The following is a 20,280-nucleotide window of genomic DNA, read 5'->3' on the forward strand; positions in this document are numbered from 1 at the left end:
ACGCCGCGCCAGCACCCCCGCGGGAGCGCGTGCGCATGCGCGGGGCGGGGCGGCGCTGTCCCGCCAGGGCTGCGGGAGCCGAGGGCGGCCGGGTCCGGGCGGCGCCGCGTCCGAGGCTTCCTGGGCGCCGGCCTCGCACGCTCGGGGGACCTCGGCGGCCCTCGCTTGCTGTAAGGAGCGCCTCCGAGACGAGCGCTCGTGACCCTCCAAAATTACACACCTGCCGACGGTGCACTTAGATGCAATCCTCGCCGAAAAACTTTTTGGAGCAAAGTATCCTCAAGTCACAGCGAATCGTGCATACCTTTTGGACTGCATTCTTTCATTCCTGTTCGTGCCCTCCAGAAACACTGTGTCCGTTTTCCCTAGTCAGTCTGAAGATTCCGGTGAAGAACGGTTCGGGCAAAGAATTTTACACCTGGGGAACACTCGGGGACATGCTTTCCGATGACTCCATTCCTAGAGTTTTTCCTACCAAATTCACTGTACTGAATATTTATTTAATACATAAAGATGTTTCAATAGATGTTGATTCATAAAAGTTTTCTATAAAAATTGCTCTTATAACCTTCATCAAGATTTGAAATTGGGCCAATTTGAGATGACGCAGCAGCAATTAGAAAAGGAACAATTCCACCCTCTCCCCCGCCCCCCACTTTGTAATACAGTGCAGAGTTCCAGTTGGCAAGAACATACTACAGCATCAACTCACTGACATGAGTTTGTGATACTTTCAGAAGCAACTTGAATCATCACAGCCTCCTCCTGGTTGTTTGCAGGATTGTATTTCTCAATCCACAGGAGGACTTTGAAGAGAAGAGCCTCCAACTGCAGAGACTGGAAGCAGGCCAGGCACAGACAGGGCATCTTGCCATTCCTCCAACTTCCATGACTGGAACAGCATCTGTCTTCCGAAGCCAGTGATCCACGTCCAGACATGGGTTTTCTTTCTTTCTTTTTGGTTAGGTAAGAGTTTCACAGGTGGACAGAGATTTTTTTTTTTTTTTTTTTCCTCATCAGTCAGTGCCAGGCCAGGACTTTTCTGTGGCAATGGTCAGAGAGCAGGGTCCAGAGGACTTTCAGCTACTGCCTTCCTTGGCCAGTCTTCACAAATTACATTTGGGCTAATTGGATTATATCTGCTTCTGGCGTCTAGGATTTTAATCAAGTACAACAGCAATTGCAGAATTCAGACGAGACACTATTTCCACAGTGCAAATTTTATATCAGTGGCCCAGAAAAAAAACACATTCAAATCCTGTATCAAAACCATGAGTGAGAACTCGGGCAATATTGGATGACTTCACAAGGGGAGAAGCAACAAAGAAGCCCGCCTTCCTTCAGTGCCCGAGTATGATGATTTCTCTCACTGTCCCTCTTGACTGAAAATCGTGTAAGGTTGCCCCGTGGAGCTTAAGTCCTAAGAAAAATCTCCAGATAGTTTGCTTTTTTCATACTAGCCTCTAGCTGGTTTTCTTTTTGCTTAAGTTCACCCTGATTTTGCATGAATTGCTCTCACTTCATCTTCTCAAGGATGCAGGAATGGATGCCTGTGAATGGAGCTCCGGACATTGGTAGGTAGAATCCTGGCTGGTCTCAAAATGGACATCCAGTCCACGGGTAGTGCATTGCTAACACCTGGAGAAACCTGAGCTCTAGGAATTTGAAGCCCCTTTACCTTAGGGAAGGAGAAGAAGGTGCTCTGCCCTCCTTTCCCTTCCAGCTTGCCTAACCCCGCTAAACCGAGAGGCTTGAAGAAGGGTATGATGGCTACTCCAAACTCCATGTCATCAAAGAAGCCTGCGTATGTTTTCTCTGTAACTTTTGTGTGTCGTGGTGGAGCCACAGCTCACACTTGAGTCTCCTTACTGCAAATGCTCGTTCTTGCAGAGATTGTGGCCATGGGCGGGTCTCCGGCACACAGGGTTGCTTCCTACAGAATGCTGAGCAAAGATCCCCTGGGTCTGCTGAGACCCTGCTGTTTGCAGACACTCAGTCGGCCGGCCTCCCTAAGAATCCATCTTTCGCAGACAGAAAATGTGTCCTGGATTTTGTTCAGAAATTGCAGCCACTGTTGCTGTTCGTCAAGAGCCCAGCTCCACAGGTGAAAAGCAGGGTGGGTTGAGGGGTGCAGAAGTAGGCTTACTGATGAACAGTCGGAGAAAAGGGGACATCAAGTAATCCGTGAACTGTGAATCTGCAGAACTGTTCACAAATTGCCTAAAGAGGCACACACAGATGACGTTGCCACTGTCTAACTGGAAGGGAGCTCCAGGTTCTTGCCCACCTGCCAGAGCACTTCCTGGAATGTTGGTCCCCCCGACCCCCCAGGCCTGCTGCCCACCACCCCTCCCCCACTGCGGAATGGCTGGGCCGCTGCGGTTCTATCCTGTTTACGCTCAAATTTTGCCCGGCTCTACTTGGACCTCTGAGCGTCTGCTGAGGCAGGTCACGCTCTGGGTCCTGCCCGTGACTTTTCTTACCGAGGAGGCCGCCAGACGGCTGCTGTCAGTGCCTGTGCTGCGGGGATGGCTTCAGAAGAAGGTGAGGCTATAGGCGGAAGCCGTGTTACCAGACCCCCTGCCACCCCTCAGACTCAAGTTGAAGCTCACCCTGGGGACAGCTGATGGGGATGGGGACGAGGGAGGGAACACTGCACGTCCCCCGGTTGGGTTGTCCCAGCTGGGAAGCCCATGGCCACCTGAGGCTGTGGTTGGGGAGGACGGCGCCCGGGAAGTGGACCAACGCAGTCGGGGAGGTACACCGGGCAAGGGGGAAGCATGGGAGGAGACGTGGTCAGGAAAGACTGAGTCTTTCCAGACGGGAGACTGGCCGGCTCGACATGTATTCGTAGGGAGTCGTGGGATTGCGTTGTGGCGGTAGCACAGGGAGGGTTACAGGGCACAACCTGAGCCCTCTGCCATTTCTTCAGGCAGCGGGAGCTTGTCCCGTGATATTATTCTGAGGGATTTGGACAGCAGTTTCCTGGATCTTTGGGGGGAGTGGGGAGAAATGGCCTCAGCCAGAAAACCGTTGAGTGGCTTATCTGTGACGGAGTCTGCGGTGACATATCCCCTCTGTGAGCGGGGCCCGGGGTTACTGTGACTGCTACAGCCCTGAGCCTCTCAGCCCCTTCCCCCTGGAGACAGCTGCTCTTTCAGTCCCAGGTAGCTGCTGTCTTTGGATGAACAAGGGTGGGGCAGCTGGGGATCCTCCACCAGCACAGGGCTTGGGCTTCCCTGAGTGGTTCTGAATTGTTCCCCTTTTGCGGGAACTCGGGTCTTCAGACCCGCTTCATCCTGTCCACTAGCTCACAGCCGACCTCCCGCCTCCTGTTTTACTGTCGAGATGAAGATTTTCCCAAGATCCCACGTCCAGTACTTCGTGAATGGGGAACAGTGTGAAGGGTTGTTGGTTTTGAGTGGAAGGATGTGAAAAGGCCGGTTTCCTTTTCAGTAGGGGAATGAGAGTAGCACACAATTGGGAATATGATCGTCTCTAATTATTATTAAAAGTTAGGACCCGTGTCCTGATGAATTAGGTGCATGAGCTGTGGACCTTGTTCTCCTGGGCTAGAGTCTGCTTGAGGTCCTAGTGAACAGGGATGAGTTCCAGGCAACATTGTCCCACCTGGCACCTGGCTCCTGCCTGGGTCTTTACGTTCCTTTATTGGGAGCTCAAAGAAGAAGGACCACAGATGGCCGCCTTCCGCACCGCCCCCCGCCCCTGACCCCTTCTAAGATGACCAACGGCCATGCAGATCTCTGGAAACCCACCCTCACTGCCCCAACGTCCCCATGTCTTGGCCCCTGTCCAATCCTGTGAAGCCATTGCTGGCTGTGCAATGACGGTATCCCAGGGCACGCAACACCGACTTCACAGACCGGGCCCCTGGGAACAGAGCTTCTAGAGTGGGGGCAGGGAACACCAAGCACGGGGATAGGGTGGCCCGAATCTGACCCCTGCTCAGCATTTGCTGTGGGTGGTGCTAGGAGAAGCACCTGCACCCTGAGGTGATGCGTTCTGGGGTTATCTTCAGGATTCCTGGGGCGCTGGCTTGGAGAGAGAGTTCTTGCAGTTGTTTTTGTTTTATTGTGTCAGGCTAGGATAGAGAGGGCAGGTCCTAAGGAACATGAGGAAAAGGAAGACTGAGGATGAGATGGGGCCCTCTGAACCTGCCAGCGTTGGGGTGCCTAGAACTGCCACTGAGGAAGGTCCCTCACGTGCTGCTGGGCACACTAAGGGGTGCTGTTCCCGCCGGAAAAGTCCAGCCTGATCCATGGCTCAAGAGAAGCCGTCGAGGCTGCCAGTTGTCTGCCAGGCGTCCCTGGGGGGGCTCTTGCAGGCAGTGAAGGCTCAGGTGTTGCTTCTTGGCAGACAGGGTCAGGGTCAAGTTCTCCAGCGGAATAATTCTCAAATGGAGGAACAGAGCATCAGATTCACTCCCGGGACTTTTGCAACCCGCACCATGTCCCCCCGGCCGTGTGGCACCCACACCTGTTGAGATTCTTCGCTGTGATCCCCACTCACTAATGGGGAGCGCGAGAGCCTCCCTCCTGGTTGCCGCTTCTCCTCCTCCATCCACCCTTTCCTTTGTCTCCACAGCATCCTCAGTGCTGAAACCGGACACGACCCTGAACCCTGGTGCCTCCATGCCTCCGTTCATGGGTCTGCCCTTTCTCCCACCTGTCCCTGGCCCAGCACACCGGCCACCCTGGGGACAGCAGCCACCACCCCTCATGACTGCAGCGTTCCCTCCTGGAACCCCCCTGGTGCTGTCTGCTCTGCCCGCGACTCCTCTGCTGGGAGGAGATAGTGCCCGTGGCCCGAGTGGGGCTGGCACTTTCAACGTCCTTGTGCAAGTCAGACCAGAAGCGGGGCCGGTGCAGCCCCCTCACACCCAGACCTTGGTCCTGGCTCAGGCCCCACTCAACTGGAGTGCTCCAGGAGCCCTCTGCGGGGGTGCTAAGGGTCCAGCTCCCCTACTCTGGGCAGCTCCTCCCGTGGAGACCGTGATGCCTGCTCCAGTCATCGGCAGTGCTCCAGTTGTTGGCGGTGCCCCAGTCCCTGGTGGTGCCCCAGTCCTTGGCAGTGTCCCGGTTGTTGGCGGTGTCCCAGCCAGCGAAGGAGGCTGGTTCATGGGCCTTCCTCACCCGGAGCCCCCACCGGCGACCCAGCTGGTCGCCATTGTGTCCCCAATGAAAGCTCGGCCACAGCCCCTCGGGGCGTGCAGGGAGGGCAGCCTGCCCCCCTCCCAGGCCAACGCCTCACGGGATGACTCCTGTAACACCAAGAGCGTCTACGAGAACTACCGACGCTGGCAGCGTTTCAAGTCGCTGGCCCAGAGGCACCTGCCCCAGAGTCCTGATACTGAAGCGCTTTCCTGCTTCCTCATGTGAGTGTCCTCAGGGGATGGCGGCTCATGCAGAGGTCACACATACAGAGGAACGTGGGTGGACAGGAGGGGCAATTTAGGGGTTCTGGAAGGATGGCCCTGAGGGCCATGGGCCACCCTCTGGGAAGGGGACTTCTCAGCCGCACTCACGTCACTCCAGTCACGACATGCTTCGGGTCCTTCTCTCAGTCGAGCCTCACCACACAGCGAGTCCAGCCAGTCCTCGTCTTCCAATAATTACCACGCCATAGTTTACAGAAATCCAAAGGTCTGACGGGGTTCCTGGTGTGACGCCGGCTAGGATTTGGGTTTAGATCCCTGGGGCCACACGCTGATTCCTCCCCTTGGACTTTCACCCTCCAGCATAGCACCTGACTGTTGATGGCCATGGGGACATCACCTGGGGGCGCATGAGAGGTGCGAGCACCCCACATTGGTGGCAATACCATCACATTGGTGGCTAGGGCTTCAGCATGGGAACTTGGGGGGAAGCAAACACTCAACCCCGAACATTGAATATGACATTGAACACGGTAACATGAGGACTCAAGGGGAAGTCGGAGAGGCCACATGATCCCCTCGGTGTTGCTGTTTGGTGGTGGGAGGGTCCTGAAGACTGAGCAGCCGACATTGGGGTGAGCCTTGACAGGGACAGATGGCAGGACAGCTGGGGGAGGGCAGGGGATGTGTGTTGGGCCGGGCCAGCTCGGGATGCAAGGTGGGCTCGTAGGCTGTGACTGACCCCACTGTCTTACAGCCCAGTGCTTCGAACCCTGGCCCGGCTGAAGCCCACCATGACCCTGGAGGAGGGCCTGTGGCGGGCCATGCAGGAATGGCAACACAAAAGCAACTTTGACCGGATGGTCTTCTACGACATGGCAGGAAAGTGAGTCAGGGGTCCTGGGCTCAGGGCTGCGTGGTGGGGTGAGGGTGGGTGACAGAGGCAGGGCTGCTGTGGTGGCTGGTCGGTGCAGACCGTGAGGAGGGGTGCCCCCCGGCACAGGCCCCGCGCTCCCTCCACCTGGGTGCTGGGGTGTCTCGGGCCTCCCGTCCCAGAAGCTCTGCCCTGCCGGGTCTTGGGTCGTCCCTGCCCGATGGTGAAGGTCATGGTGGTGACAGTCACCAGCACGGCCCAGTGCGTCTCCTCCAGCGGTGGGGGCTGTGCAGAAGGTGGCCTGGCGACTATCCACAGGACTGCGGTCCACCCCTCCTCAGGAAAAGTGGCCAGAAGTTGGTCACCTGCCATCCCAGCAGGGACCGGGCGAGGCTGGTCAGGGGAAGCCGGCGCCTCACACACCCGAGGACACGGCTCTGGCCTTACTGCCTTTGCGCCTCGGCAGGGCCCTGTGTTCTAACATACAGACAACCAGGCAACAAGAGCCCTCAGAGGACACGAACCCTGTCCTCTCAGCTCAGCCTCCATCCCTCCCGCCATCTCCTGGGCCCTTGTGCCCCAGGTTACCCTCAGGGCTCACAGCCCCAGCCTCAGGATTCCCGGATCTGGGCAGCAAAGCTGGTGTTTTCTGCGATAATCACGTCCCTGGCCCAGAATCTGGCTGTGGGCTGTGCTCTGGGGCCCTGGGCAGACACAGGGGAGGCCTGGAGGAGGGGCCACAGTCGGGCCCTGCCTGAGTCACAGAGGCCTGACTTGCATCAGCCAGCCCGTGTCGATGGCCTGGGCCCTGCACGTGCAAGGGGAGGAAGGGCGACCCCGAGTCTGTGGTTCTCCCCTGGGAGCAGTTCCCTCCTGGGACTGGACCCAGCCAGGGCCTGGACAGCCCGCCCAGGGTACTTCCTTCCCATGCCTGTGGTCGGCCCCTCCCTGGTGCTGGGCCCGGGGGCCTGGCCTCCCTCTCAGCACGGCCTGTGCCTCCCACACCCCCAGGTTTATGGAGTTTGAGGAAGAGGAGATGCAGCACCAGCAGCTGCAGTGGATAAAGGGGTCCCAGTTCCTGCCTCCACCGGCCCCTCCGAGGCCTGCTCCTCGAGGGCCCCCAGCCCCTGAGGCTGTCCAGCAGCCAGGTGAGCCTCCCCACCTTCCCTCAGGAGCCACAGGGAGCAAAAGCCAAAGGGACCAGGGAGGCCACCGGCCCCACCTCCCGAACTTTTCTTCAAGAGGGGTCATTTGCTCTTTCCAACCAAACCGCCCACCAAGACCTGGGGGCTCGGCCATCTTGGTCGTGAACTGAGTATTGACCTGCTCAGGCTTCAGAGCTACTCTCTCCGCGGCCTGTCCAAACCCAACCCACAGTCCGCCCATGGAGCAGGGGCTAGCTGGGGAGGGGACCCGAGCACCAGTGGTCCCAAACTTCCTCCCACGCGAGACTGTCTCAGATGTGCCCCCTCCTGCGGCGTCTCCTCTCTGGGTTCCACAGCTCAGGTTGTCCTGCCCCGGCCTGGACAGGATGCATGTCCCCCGGCCCGAGCCCTCCCCAGTGGGCCTTTGAGGAGTGCTGCAGCCCCTGCCACGCCATCCTCCTTCCTCCCTGCCTCAGTGGTCCTTCCCAGGAAAGCTGGCCCCAAGGCCCGGCCCGCCCACCTGCCACCACCCGCACCCCAGCGGCGGCCGCCGGAGACCAAGGTGCCCATGGAGATCCCTGCTGAGTCCGTCAAGGAATACGTGGACATCATGGACAAGCTGCTGGGGCCGCCCCACAGGGCTCTGGACGAGCCTGATGCGCAGTGGGAAGAGGAGGCCACCGAGCAGTCTCAGGACGAGGCCGGGACGTACCCGGACCCAGGACTCCTCAGCTACGTGGACAAGCTGTGCTCCCAGGAAGGCTTCATCACCAAGGTGGACAGGCCTGGGGCACTGGGCTCTGGAGCATTCCGGGGAATGGCACTGCCTCCCCCTTGAAATTCAGCTCTGTTCCTTAGCTACAGAGCAGCGTGTGAGTGTGTGTGTGTGTGTGTGTGTGTGTGTGTGTGTGTACATGGGCGTGAGTGTATATGTCACACGTGTCTGTGTCTGTGTGTTTTTGTCACCAAGGGCGTGTGTGAATGTGGCTGTGGGTGCGTGCATTTGTGTTCCTGTGTGTCCGCGTGGCTGTGGGTTGGTCTGTGTGTGTTCTGTCTGCGTGTCTGTGTGTGTGTGCAGCGGGTGGTCGGGATGGTATAACAACCCAGCGGTGTGCACCAGGATGGGGTGGTCTTTGCTTCCTGCGTCTCCTCGAGGTCCCCTTGGCTCGAGGTCACGCCCACCAAGGACACTCACGCCCTCTTCCTTCTGTCCCAGGTGGAGGCCGTGATTCACCCCCGATTCCTGGAAGAACTGCTTTCCCCAGAAGCAAGTATGGACTCCTTGGCCCTAAGCCAGGAGCTGGAGCAGGAGGAGGGGCTCACCCTTGACCAGGTGAACCAGGAGAGGGAGGGACCCCCAGGGCAAGCATGGGGGGAGGCACACTCAGTACTCCAGGCAGAGAGGGCCCCTCAGGGAAAGCAGGGGAGGGAGGAGCAGCCGGGTAGACCAGGGCAGGGAGGGCCACCCCAGCTGTATCTTCCCCTGCCCTGCCGGGGTGCACGGCTTCCCGAGGGGAGCCACTGGGGAGCAGGGGGAGATGCAGGTGCGGACCAGTAGGAAGGAGACCAGAGGACCCGAGAGGAAGGGCAGGAGGCCAGCTGCAGTGAGGCCCAGGAGGGCAGTCAGCAGAGCCACAGGCTCTGTCTCTGACACAAGCCAAGTGACCAGTCGCCTTCCCTGCCTTCTGCCCAAATGGCGTCGTTGTCTCCACCATCCTCACAGCTGGTACAGCGCCAGGAAATAAATGCCCATTTTTCTTCCCCCAGCTGGTGGAGAAGCGACTCCTGGACTTGAAGGAGAAACGGGGTGTGGGGGCAGCCCCAAGTCGTGGTGCACCCAGGTTGGACTCGAGTCCTTCTAAGTCTGCAGCTGGCCGAGGTGCAGACAGCGACGGCTGTGGCCCCCGGCTGGGGGTCGGTGCAGAGCCCTGCCCACCACAGACGGCTGCCCGTGCCCCTCAAGGACACGGCAGAGTGCAAGCCGAGCTGCCCGGGCCTAAGGCCCCTGCTCACCTCTCTGGGCATCCAGAGTCCCCCAGGCTGAGGGCCGCCCGGCCAGCCTCGCCTCCCCAGGGCCGAAGACCCTCCTCCCCTGGCCTGGGGACCAGGGATGCCTTAGGTCTCCCAGGAGCCTCTCCTGTCGGGGAGACGCTCAGGCCAGGCGATGGCTCCAGTGAGGATCAGGAGGAGCTCCCCAGCCTGACCTTCCTCCTGTCCTCCCAGTACAGGCTGGTGCCCTGGAGGCTGTCCCAGAGCCCTGTCCCTGCCCAGCCCCCATCTGCTCAGAGAAGAGGCCTCAGCCTCACTGCCCCTACGGTGGCCAAGTCTAAGAAGCAAACTCTCTCTGGGGGCCCGTCCTCTGCTGAAGAGACCGCCCACCCAGGGCCTCAGCTCGGGGTCTCGGGGGGGCAACCCCTGGCCTTGGGGCCAGGTCGATCCTCACAGCCTCGAAAGAGAAGGGGCAACCCGTTTGTCTCGGGGACGAGGAAGAAGCGGCGCCGTAGCCTGTAGGGACAGCAGGGCGGCCGCTCGGGGGCCAGCCCCCAAGGTGGGCCCTGACGGAGAGTGGCCCCTTGCTACAGCTTGCAGCCCCGAGTGCCAAGGGCTCCGCCTCGCGCCGTGGGGGCAGGGTGGGGGCGATGCACTTCCAGGGGGACAGTGCCCTGGGATATTGTGTGTTAATGTAAATAAAGGAAGTTTTATTGAAAATGCTCTCAGGGCTGCTGTCCCTGTCCTGGCATCTGTGCCGCTCGGGGAGTGAGGACCGCGAGGAAGGAAGAAAGGAAGGGCCCGCTGAGACCCCCGGGTGCTCCCCTCCAGATGTAGCCTGGCCTTGCGATGCCGCCTCGCCGGCAGACTCCCACAGATCCCTGAGGTCCCTCTGTGCCCACTCACAGAGCCTCGCCTACCCCAGGGGTCTTCTCTGCGCATCCCGTCATCATGTGTGTCCCTTAGCCCTCTTGTCACGGAAAGCTGCTTTGGAGCCTCTCCGGTCTCTAGGTCATCTGCCCACTTTCTAGAAGGGAGCCTGGCTGGGGTACTTTTCTCTGGGGAGCTTCTCTCTGCCTCCCTGGAGGAGGCGGACGCCGGGGCCAGAGCGACCCTCAGCACAGCCAGGGCCCTTCCTGGGGAGGGGTTTGACAGCAGGAAAGGCGCGGGTCTAGGGGACACGGCTCTCTGCCGGGGCACAGGAGCTGACGTCTGCGCGGCCCAGTGGAGCGCTGGCGCGTGGCGAGGCGGCAGCTCCCCGGAATCCTAATCGGGACCCGGCAAGGGGCATCTCCTCACGGGCCTGTGTCTGTGACGTGACAGTGGGGGGAGCATACGAAGTCCCTGTGCAGGGTTTCTGGGCACAAAAGGGCCTTGTCCCGCGGAACGAGGAGACCCGTCTTGCTGTGGCCTCAGGGGCCTGACCTCAGGGGCCCTCGGGATTTTGCCTGGAATCCCCCACAATTCCCGTCCCAAAGGATGACCGAACTCTTGTGTGGAACTGTCGCATGCATAGATTTGTATTCGTATCAAACAGTCCCTTCCTGACACAAATATGTATACCAGCGGTCACAAACCCAACCGGCCCCGCAGGGGCAGAATGGCTGTCGACACATGGTGGCCGGAGGGCTGGCGCGAGCTGGGGATGGAGGCTGAGGGGGCTGAGGGTCAGCTGCCCTGTTGCCGGGCTTGGGCACAGACCCCACGGGCAGAGGGCCGAGCAGGGGCTGCCTGGGACGTGGCATTTGTTGTCTGGGAGGAGCCTCAGGGGTGGGGTCCAGGTGGTTGCTGGAGGGAGACATCTGGGCAGGTAACAGCGAGATGTGGAATCCATTAGGGGAGATGCTGAGCCGAGGGGAGGATGCCCCTCTTTCACGGGACCGTCCTGTCCCCCCCGTCTCTGCCAAACTCCCCTCATCCCGTGTTCGTGGCCAACCTCTCCACCCCTTCCTCGCAGCCCACCTCTCAGAGTCTCTGATCCTAGCACGGGCGAGACCCAGCACCTGCCCTCGCTCCCTCCCGGCCAACCGCCCCTCCAGGTTCTGAATTCTGATTCCTCCCGGAGGGCCCGAGAGGGCCGGGGCGGCTGCGACTCCCAGAGCCTCAGCCCTGGCGCCGCCTGCCGAGCAGAGCTGTGAGCCCAGCAGCGACGGTAGGTGCGGCACAGCTGTCTACTGAGGCCTGGCCCTTCCGCTGGGTGACACAGGGTGCCAGGTCTGGGCCCTCGCCCGCCCCATCTGCCCAAGGGAACTGCCGGTCAGCCGGACAGACGCTCCTCCATCACCTTCCCTTCTCCAGTTCCCCGTGGGCGGCGCCCAAGTCCTGCCTGCCCTCCGTGGCTCTGTGAAGGACAGTTCGTTCTGGGAGGAGCTTTCCTGGCTGTCGCCCCTTTCCTGTTCCCAGGTTGCTCTCCACATCGAGAAGGGAGCCCAGGGTTTGTGCTAGGCTTGGACAGTGAGGTGTGGGCCCGCACACCATGGCCCTGAGGTCCAGAAGCTTCCAGAACACTGCACCGCGCAGGCCCTGGTTGGCAGGGGGGCGGGGCATCTCCACCGGCCACCCGACCCACTGTGTCCCTGGTGTCCGGCTGCGCACACGTCAGGCCATCAGGGCAAGTGTGGGGAGCGGAGATCAGCGGCGTGCGTGGGCCCCCAGGCAGGGACGGGCAGCACCCCGCTCCCGCGTCAGGGCTCGTGCTGCTGCTCCTCCCTCACCTGCCTCGTGTCTGCCCCCGGCCCGGCAGTGGCCCCACAGTCTCCAGAAGGAGGCAGCCCCTGTGCTTCCTCTACCTCTGTGCCCCGTGAACCCCATAACCCACCCCCAACCTGCACGGTGGGGCCGACCGGTGGCTCTTAGAGACTGAATGTGTCCCCCCGAAATTCCTGTGATGAAGTCCCAACCCTCCACGTGATGGTATTTGGAGGTGGGACCGTGGGAGGTAACTAGGCTTAAACGGGCTCCTGAGGTTGGGGCCTAATGGTGACGTCAGTGTCCAGGGAAGAAGAGGAAGAGACACCAGAGCCGTCCCTCTCTCCCCCACGTGAGGCCGCGGTGCAAGCCAGGAGGAAGGCCCCGGCCAGAACCCGGCCCCGCGTGCTCTCCCCTCAGACTCCCGTCCTCCAGACGGTGACGAGCGCTTGTCTGTTTGTTAAGCCTCCGGGCCCGGCACTGTGTCATAGTGGCCCGTCCCGACTAGGACGAGGCTCCTCAACTCGGGAACTTCCTTCCTGACGGGTACCTGGAAACCATGCTTCAGAGCCACCAGAAAGAACGAAGAGACGTCGCAAGTACGGCGTACAAGCTATGAATCAGGAGAGCGGAGGAACGAAGCGCGGGAGAATCTCCAAAACCGACCGCATCATCGTGCCCGACGCCAAGGGAAACCGTGGTGCTCGCGCAGCAGGCGCTCCGTGTGTGCCCGACGCTGTCCTGGGGGCTTCGCCTCCCCGGGCACTCCTCGAGTCTCCAGGGAAAGCCCTGAGGAGGTGAGGCTGAGCCAGGTCCCACTCCAGCGCCTCCTGCCTCTGGGCGGCGGCCGGTGGTTGGGCTCCACAGCCCTCCGCCCTCGCGGCCGGGCAGTAGGTCCCCGCAGGAAGCCGTAGTTTCCTGGGCAATTTGCAACGGGCAACAGGAGCAAGACTGGCCCCATCAGTGACAGTGCTGTGCTTTCTGACTGTGGCCAGGATGGACCAGCTCCAGGTGGCTGCACTTTCATTGCAACGTCAGAGTTGCACGATGTCCTTCAGGTGTTGATACACTGGCGGTAGCGGGGACAGTCACCCGGTTTGGGGGCTCCTGGCCAAGCAGCTGCTAAACGGCCAGGCCTGCCCACGTCTGCTGGTCAGGCAGTCACTGGCCATCACCGGGGACAGACTCTCAAGAGTCGCCACCAGTCCAGCACACACCTGTGAGGGACTTTTAGCCCTGTCACTGAATTCTCAGATAGGATGTCACAGAGGATGCCTTGTGCGCAGACCTGTGTCCTGTGATCGCACCTTAGGCAAGTGTATCGTGATTCATGCCGCACTAACCAACGGCTCATTTTCCTTTCTCATCCCAGTCCTCCGAAGGAGCAAGTCCACTCCTTATGCCACGGTGCGCCCTTGGAATTTTCTTTGTCTTAGTTACACTCATCCCAAAGATAGTGTCCCAGGGCCTCGTATCAGGTGTATGCTATTTGTACGAGGAGTATGAGGGATTAAAAGATATTCTCTGGGATTAAACACAAACAACATTGAGATCTCACATGTGACGACAGGGTCACAAGGCTCCTAATAAATGTAAGTAGAAGGGCTCATCGCGATAAAATGCTGCAGCCCCTTGCAATCCGTTAGCACAGATTGAAACAGACTCAATGCAAGCTTTTCTCTTTTGTAACGTGCCAAAGGAGCACCTCAAAAGCATAAATCACACAAACCAAGTTTTGCCACGGGGGCCATCGTGTGTCACCCGAACCACCCGGACAGACCAGAGCCTACCCCATCTAATGCTTTTCCCTGCATTCCCCAGGAATTGGAGCTTCTAAGCCCACATCAAGTAACCATAGATCCCAAGATGTCCTGCCTTCACAACCACTGCTTTGTTTTCCTTTTCACTTTGTTTGTTTGTTTGTTTGTTTGTTTGTTTGTTTGTTTTTGAGACAGAGTCTCACTCTGTTGCCCAGGCTAGAGTGCCGTGGCCTTAGCCTAGCTCACAGCAACCTCCAACTCCTGGGCTCAAGTGATCCTCCTGCCTCAGCCTCCCAAGTAGCTGGGACTACAGGCATGCGCCACCATGCCCGGCTAATTTTTTCCATACTTTTTTTCAGTTGTCCAGCTAATTTCCTTCTCTTTTTAGTAGAGAAGGGGTCTGGCTCTTGCTCAGGCTGGTCTCGAACTCCCGAGCTCAAACCATCCGCCCGCCTCGGCCTCCCAGAGTTCACTGTGGTTTTTTTTTTTTTGCTTGTTTGCTTTTAGAGACAGGGTCTTGCTCTGTTGCCCAAGCGGGAGAGCAGTGGTGCCATCATAGCTCACTGCAACCTTGAACTCTTGGGCTCGAGTGATCCTCTGGTCTCATCCTCCTGAGTAGCTGGGACTACAGGTGCGTGCCACCTCACCTAGCTAATTTTTAAAAAAAATTTTCTAGAGGCATGGTCTCTGTATGTTGCCAAGGTTGGTCTTGAACTCCTGGCCTCAAGGAATCCTCCTGCCTGGCCTCCCAAAGCACTGGGATTACAGGCATGAGCCACTGTGCCCTGCCGACAGTGAACCTTTGGGTATGATTGCCTAGAATCGTGCCTTGCGTAAGGGATGATACATCAAAGAAATAATTGATAAGCTGGACTTCATTAAAATTAAAAACTTTTGTTCTGCAAAAGGTAATGTCAAGAAATGTGGAAACAAGCCACACACTGGAAGAAAATATTTGCAAAGGACACATCTAATCAAGCACTGTTATCTAAAATATACAAAGAACTCTTAAAACTCAACAATGAGAAAATGAACAATTTGCTGAAAAAATGAACAAAGTACCTGAACAGACATGTCACCAGAGAAGATATACAGATGACAAGTAAGCATACGAAAACATGCTCAATCTCATATGTCATTAGGGAATTACAAATTAAAACAAGACACCACTATGCACCCATGAGAATGGCCAAAGCCCAACATATTATTTAATAACACCACCAAATTACGGCAAGGATGTCAAGCAATAGGAACTCCCATTCACTGCTGGTGGAATTACAAAGTGGTACGGCCACTTTGGAAGACACTTTCTTACAAACTAAACATATTCTTACCATATGATACAGCAATTGTGTTCCTTAGTATTTACCCAGGTCAAGTCGAAATGCATTGAAGACTAAAAACATAAGACCTGACGCTATACAAGTGGAAGAAAACATAGGGGAAACACTTCAGGACACTGGTGGTATAGGCAAAGGTTTTATGGCTGAGACCTCAACAGCAAAGGCAACAGGAACAAAAATAGACAAATGGGACTGTATTAAACTGAAAAGCTTCTGCACGGCAAAGGGAACAATCAACAGAGTGAGGAGACAATCTGTTGAGTGGAAGAAAGTAAGAAGTACTCATCTGACAAAGGACTAATATCCAGAACATGCGAGCAGGAATATACAAGCAAATCAAACAACTCAGCAGTCTGTAGGTGTGGAAACAAACTTAGAGGAGTTCAGTCAGCTGGCCAAAGCCACAGCACAATGGCTTCGCCCGCAGAGACGCCGAGAGTATACGTGTGACTGGAGGAGATGGAAACCCAGGAGTGTTAAGTAACTACTGTGTGTGTGCAGGGGAGGGGGAAATTTTATATGGATACACATATTTTTTCTTCTATATGTACACCTACAGTCTCTCCTTAACAGCGTGCTTTGGCCCAGCCTGGATCTACAGGTCCGCAGAGGTGCTCACGGGCTGCGCAGAACTGAGTGCTCCACACGAGGGAATGGAAAGCATTTGATATATGTGGTTCTTTGAAAGGAAGATATTATACATTCAATGCATTGACATTGTCTGGCAGATTTTATGTAGCTCCCAACAGGGAAACCGAGGCTCCACAGCATAGTGACTACGAGCCTGAGTTTGAATCCTGATACTGCCCCGCACAGCACTGGCTGGATGGCGGCAGGAAGGGTAACTAGTCCCTGTGTGCCTCCATCTCCTCACGTGAAGGAGTAAAATAATAATGCCTAAGTCACAGAACTTGTTGCGAAGACTGAAATAATGATCTCTGGGGAAATGAGATACTAAGCAGATGAGGTTTGTAACACTCTTAGATGCTGCAGGGCAGATATTTCAATGCCGCCTTTTATGGGGTAGGGAAAGTTCCTTGATTTGACCACGGTTTTTCATGGGAGTGGATCTCAGTCTACTTTTTCATGGCTCTTGGTTCTACCCTCTGGGAAATTCTTTTCCATTATCATCCTCGGCCATTTCTTAAATAGGCCTAAGGTAATAAATATATACTTACCCTCCTTGGGGTAGTCAACTTCCTGCCCACAGAAGGTTGGGGGCACAAGGGTTGCTGTACATTTCAAACTCATCTCTTTTTGGTTCAGGCTGGTGGTCCTTTTGATAATATAAACTCTTACAAGAATCTTACTAACTTTAGTTTTGTTTTCAACTTAATTACAATGTTCACGGACATAAGTATGATAACTAGAAATAAATTTCCCTGCATACACCTACCTTTCTCTCTCATCCACTTCATTCAGGTTATAATCATTCAGGAGACAAACGTCATACCACTAATCTGAACAGGAAAAAATATAGAGTTTCTTAAGTACAAGGAAGTTAACTACCGAAGGAGTAAAAGGGAACTCCAAGCCGCGACAGCGGTAGCAACTTGAGAATTCAAACTGCCATTCCTCGCGCTGAGGGAAAGGCGAAAAGGGTGAATCTTAGAGACTCAGACGAGGGCCCTGCAGGCTCAGATTCAGGCCTGAGCCCAAAGTGCAGGGCTGCAGGACAACGTGGCCCGAGCCAGGCAGACGCAGGCCTCCGAGAGGGGGATATCGACAGAGGGACCACTATTCGCAAGAACTGAAGAACTCTCAGACCAGTGAACCACGGTGAAAACTGTTTTGTCTCACAGAGGAAGCTGTTCTCTTAGCACCCAGCCCTTGTTGTTGCTCACCCCAAAACAAGGACTAAAACCCCACATGCCCTGGTGTATTGCGGGGGCAGGGATAAAATGCAGAGCTACAGTCAGGAGAGAGGAGGTATACTCAGAATGTATTCATGGAACTTACACATTTTAATCATAAAAATGGAAGGATACTTGTGCACATGAAATTGGGAGCGCTAGAGCAGAGTGGTGCATAAAACTGGATCGTGCTGTATTTATCAGTTGGCGTCTTCCCCAGGGACTCTTGTTTTTAGGGAACTCATTCAGGCAAATACCTGCTTAGGGTCTCACTGATCTGCTGAGTTGCCTAAGGCAAACTGTGACCAGATGATGCTCTTGTGAATGATATCTAAAGGATGGAAATTAACTGGCATTGTGTACGGAAAGATTCCAGGAGCAAGGAACCAGCATATTTGATACTTAAACATATTCACTCTTGACAGTTCTTTTCTTTTGTTTTGCTTCAAATTGGGAAGAGATTTAGGTGGGATTTCTGGAACGAGGGAGTGAGGAGATCGTCAACTCCTCTTCCTACAAAGCAGTGATAAAACCGGAGGAAGTTATTAATATCTAAAGCAACCATTTCAGGACTCTGAAAACTGACCGAGGCATCAACAAATTGAGGAGTGTTTATCAGGGTAAAAACAAAAACAAGCCTATTGAACCTCAAGCAATAAGAGTGGCTGTCTGTATGATTATTCCCTACGGCAGCTCCTACCAGCCCCTGTCCCTACACCTTCCCTAGCTCCATCAGCAACAGTAGTTCTACCAGAATGAGGCAAGCTGCGAAAACCAGAAGTTTCTCTGCTGCAGAGAACTGATCTGATTTGGAGCAGAACTTTGAAATACCCAATACCTTCGGCCATTATGAGAAACAGTAGGGATTTTGGGTAAAAACCAATAAGGAATGGCAACATTGCAGATAGTTTGAGGTCACGATCCCAGTTGAAGTTAACAGCAGATTTGCAGACTAATAAAAAATTTCACAGGAAAAATCTGGAAAATGAGATAGGCATAGTGGTCTGTAATAAACTGCCACATATCCTGACTGGTCTGGACAGTGAACATCTGTGCAAGGTTGCATGCGTGCTGAGGAGAAACGATAGGCAACCCTAGCTGTGCACACACTCCTGATTGAATGCAAGGCCCTGTGAAGTCGTGGAGAAGACAGGATGAGGTCCAGAAGGAAGTAAAATCTAGAAAGACCCGTGAACTGCCTGAACTTCGGATGCATTTCCCTATCCGCACACAAATCCATTAGAAAAGTGTGAAAACCTTACTGACTCAAGGGTTTGAATGCAACCTCTGACCACTATATTATACCACAGAGGTGAGTCCTGCAAAGCCAGGCTTAAATACAAAAGGAAGAATAAAAAACAAAAAACCTGAAGAGACATCAATGGCTGTATACCACAAGGGAGACAGACCCCATAATTAGTCCAGGTAAATTCCTGAAAGTGGGAGGAGACAAATCAGAATCTGGAGTTTGTACAGTATTTTTTCCTAAAGTGTCCAATTTCCAACAAAAAAAAATTAAGAGACAGGAAAGTGAAACCCGTAAAACAGAAGCCGTATGGGGTCCTGATCATGGAATTTCCAGAGAGACTTCAAACTATTTCTAATAGATATGTTCAAAAAACAAAAGGGAACCATGGTTCAAGAATTAAAGGAAACTGTAATGGTAATGACTCATCCAAAAGAAAATATGAATAAAGAGATACAAATTATAAAAAAGAATCAAGTATAAATTCCATACATGAAAACTATAATAATGAAAAGGAAAAATTCACTGGACAGTTTCAACAGAAGATTCAAGATGGCAAAAGAAAGAATAAATGGGAATTATCCAGTCTGAAGAACAGGGGAGAAAATGAAGAAAAACAAACAGAGCCTCAGAGATCTGTGAGACAATCAAATATACCAACAGATGAATAACGGTTGTCTAAGAAGGAAAGGAGAGAGAGAGAAAGGGTAAAAAATTTTAAAAGAAATACTAGCCACAACATTTCCACATTTGATGAAAAATAATAATATAATAATCTAAAAATTCAAAAAGCTCAACAAACTCCGAGTAGAATAAAACAAAGAAACCTGCATCTGGACATATCAAGAAGCAACCTATTAGAAAACAAAGACCAAGGGAGACTATTGAAAGCAGCAGGAGAAAAAATAAGAGACTCGTCACATACAGAAGAATGACATTCTTATTAGTAGCTGACTTCTCATCGGAAAAACATGGAGGTGAGAAGACAGTGAGATGAAATATTCAAAGTGCTGAAAGGAAAAAGTTGTCAAATAAGAATTCTATATCCAGCCAAACTATCCTTCAAATTGAAGTTGACAGAAGAGCGTTGTAAAAGAGCCATCGCAAAAGCTCTCACATTCAAACTGGATTCACTTGTGTCAAACCCAGGCAAAATGGAGCCAGGGAAGGCCATAAATGGAGGGCTCTCACACATGATATACCTGATAAGAGGAATTATCACGAGAAATTTTTGCACACTGCAGTTTACCACAAGTCACACGAGGACAGTTAGCAGCACAAAGACAGACAGCCGCTTATACGAAAACACTTGCCTGACACGGTTTCACAAGCCCAATCCCATGAACCAGTGTGCTGTGGCTTTAACATTACAAATTCTACCTAGCCACTGCCGCCACTCACAAATCAGAGCTGGCCAGCTCCTGAAGGATACTGCCAGTGCCAATGAACTTTCTTTCAAAACAACTTGCCTAACCTCCTTTTTCACCAACAAAACTCTAACGTTTTCCTCTGTTCTCCAGACACACTGGAGGCCCCCCTGGTCTGTAGTGTGTCCAAGATTGCAATCCTTCTTCTTGTACATTATTCCCAAATAAAAGCTTTTGATTAATACTTAGAGATTTATCACTATATATTTTTAAATTGACAACAGATAAACAAAAACTGAAGAATTTATGGCTAGCAATCTTGCCTTATACAAAATACTTAGGAAAGTCTTTCAGTTTGAAAGAAAATGATACCAAATGGTAAATCAAATTCACACAAGGAAATAAAGAACAAACGGCAAATACAAAGGTACATACAAAATATTGCATAAATATATCTTTCTCTCTTCTTTGAGCAGCTGAGAATTAAAAAGACTTAAGAATGTATAAAGCAGACCGGGCGCGGTGGCTCACGCCTGTAATCCTAGCAGTCTGGGAGGCCGAGGCGGGTGGATCGCTCGAGGTCAGGAGTTCGAGACCAGCCTGAGCAAGAGCGAGACCCC

The 20,280-nt window shown here is 54.4% G+C and overlaps 1 protein-coding gene across 1 annotated transcript; it reads left to right on the forward strand.

Annotated features, from left to right (window-relative positions):
• The first annotated feature begins 4,132 nt into the window (after positions 1-4,132).
• Positions 4,133-10,673, forward strand: LOC123645726 (NUT family member 2G-like). The gene is made up of 8 exons (XM_045562154.1): positions 4,133-4,214; positions 4,606-5,395; positions 6,153-6,281; positions 7,281-7,417; positions 7,891-8,189; positions 8,631-8,747; positions 9,182-9,921; positions 10,235-10,673. Exons 1-8 carry the CDS (start codon positions 4,133-4,135, stop codon positions 10,671-10,673), a joined length of 2,733 nt encoding a protein of 910 aa, XP_045418110.1.
• Positions 10,674-20,280: the final 9,607 nt, after the last annotated feature.

The sequence above is a fragment of the Lemur catta genome, chromosome 10 (genome assembly GCF_020740605.2).
Source record: "Lemur catta isolate mLemCat1 chromosome 10, mLemCat1.pri, whole genome shotgun sequence".
Classification (NCBI taxonomy): domain Eukaryota; kingdom Metazoa; phylum Chordata; class Mammalia; order Primates; family Lemuridae; genus Lemur; species Lemur catta.

Bases quoted from the DNA above. Each gene is read 5' to 3' on its own strand.
- LOC123645726 (XM_045562154.1), top strand. From the start codon at position 4,133: ATGAGGAAAAGGAAGACTGAGGATGAGATGGGGCCCTCTGAACCTGCC. The intron at 4,215-4,605 runs GTCCCTCACGTG...TTGTCTCCACAG, and splicing joins TAGAACTGCCACTGAGGAAG to CATCCTCAGTGCTGAAACCG. The intron at 5,396-6,152 runs GTGAGTGTCCTC...ACTGTCTTACAG, and splicing joins GCGCTTTCCTGCTTCCTCAT to CCCAGTGCTTCGAACCCTGG.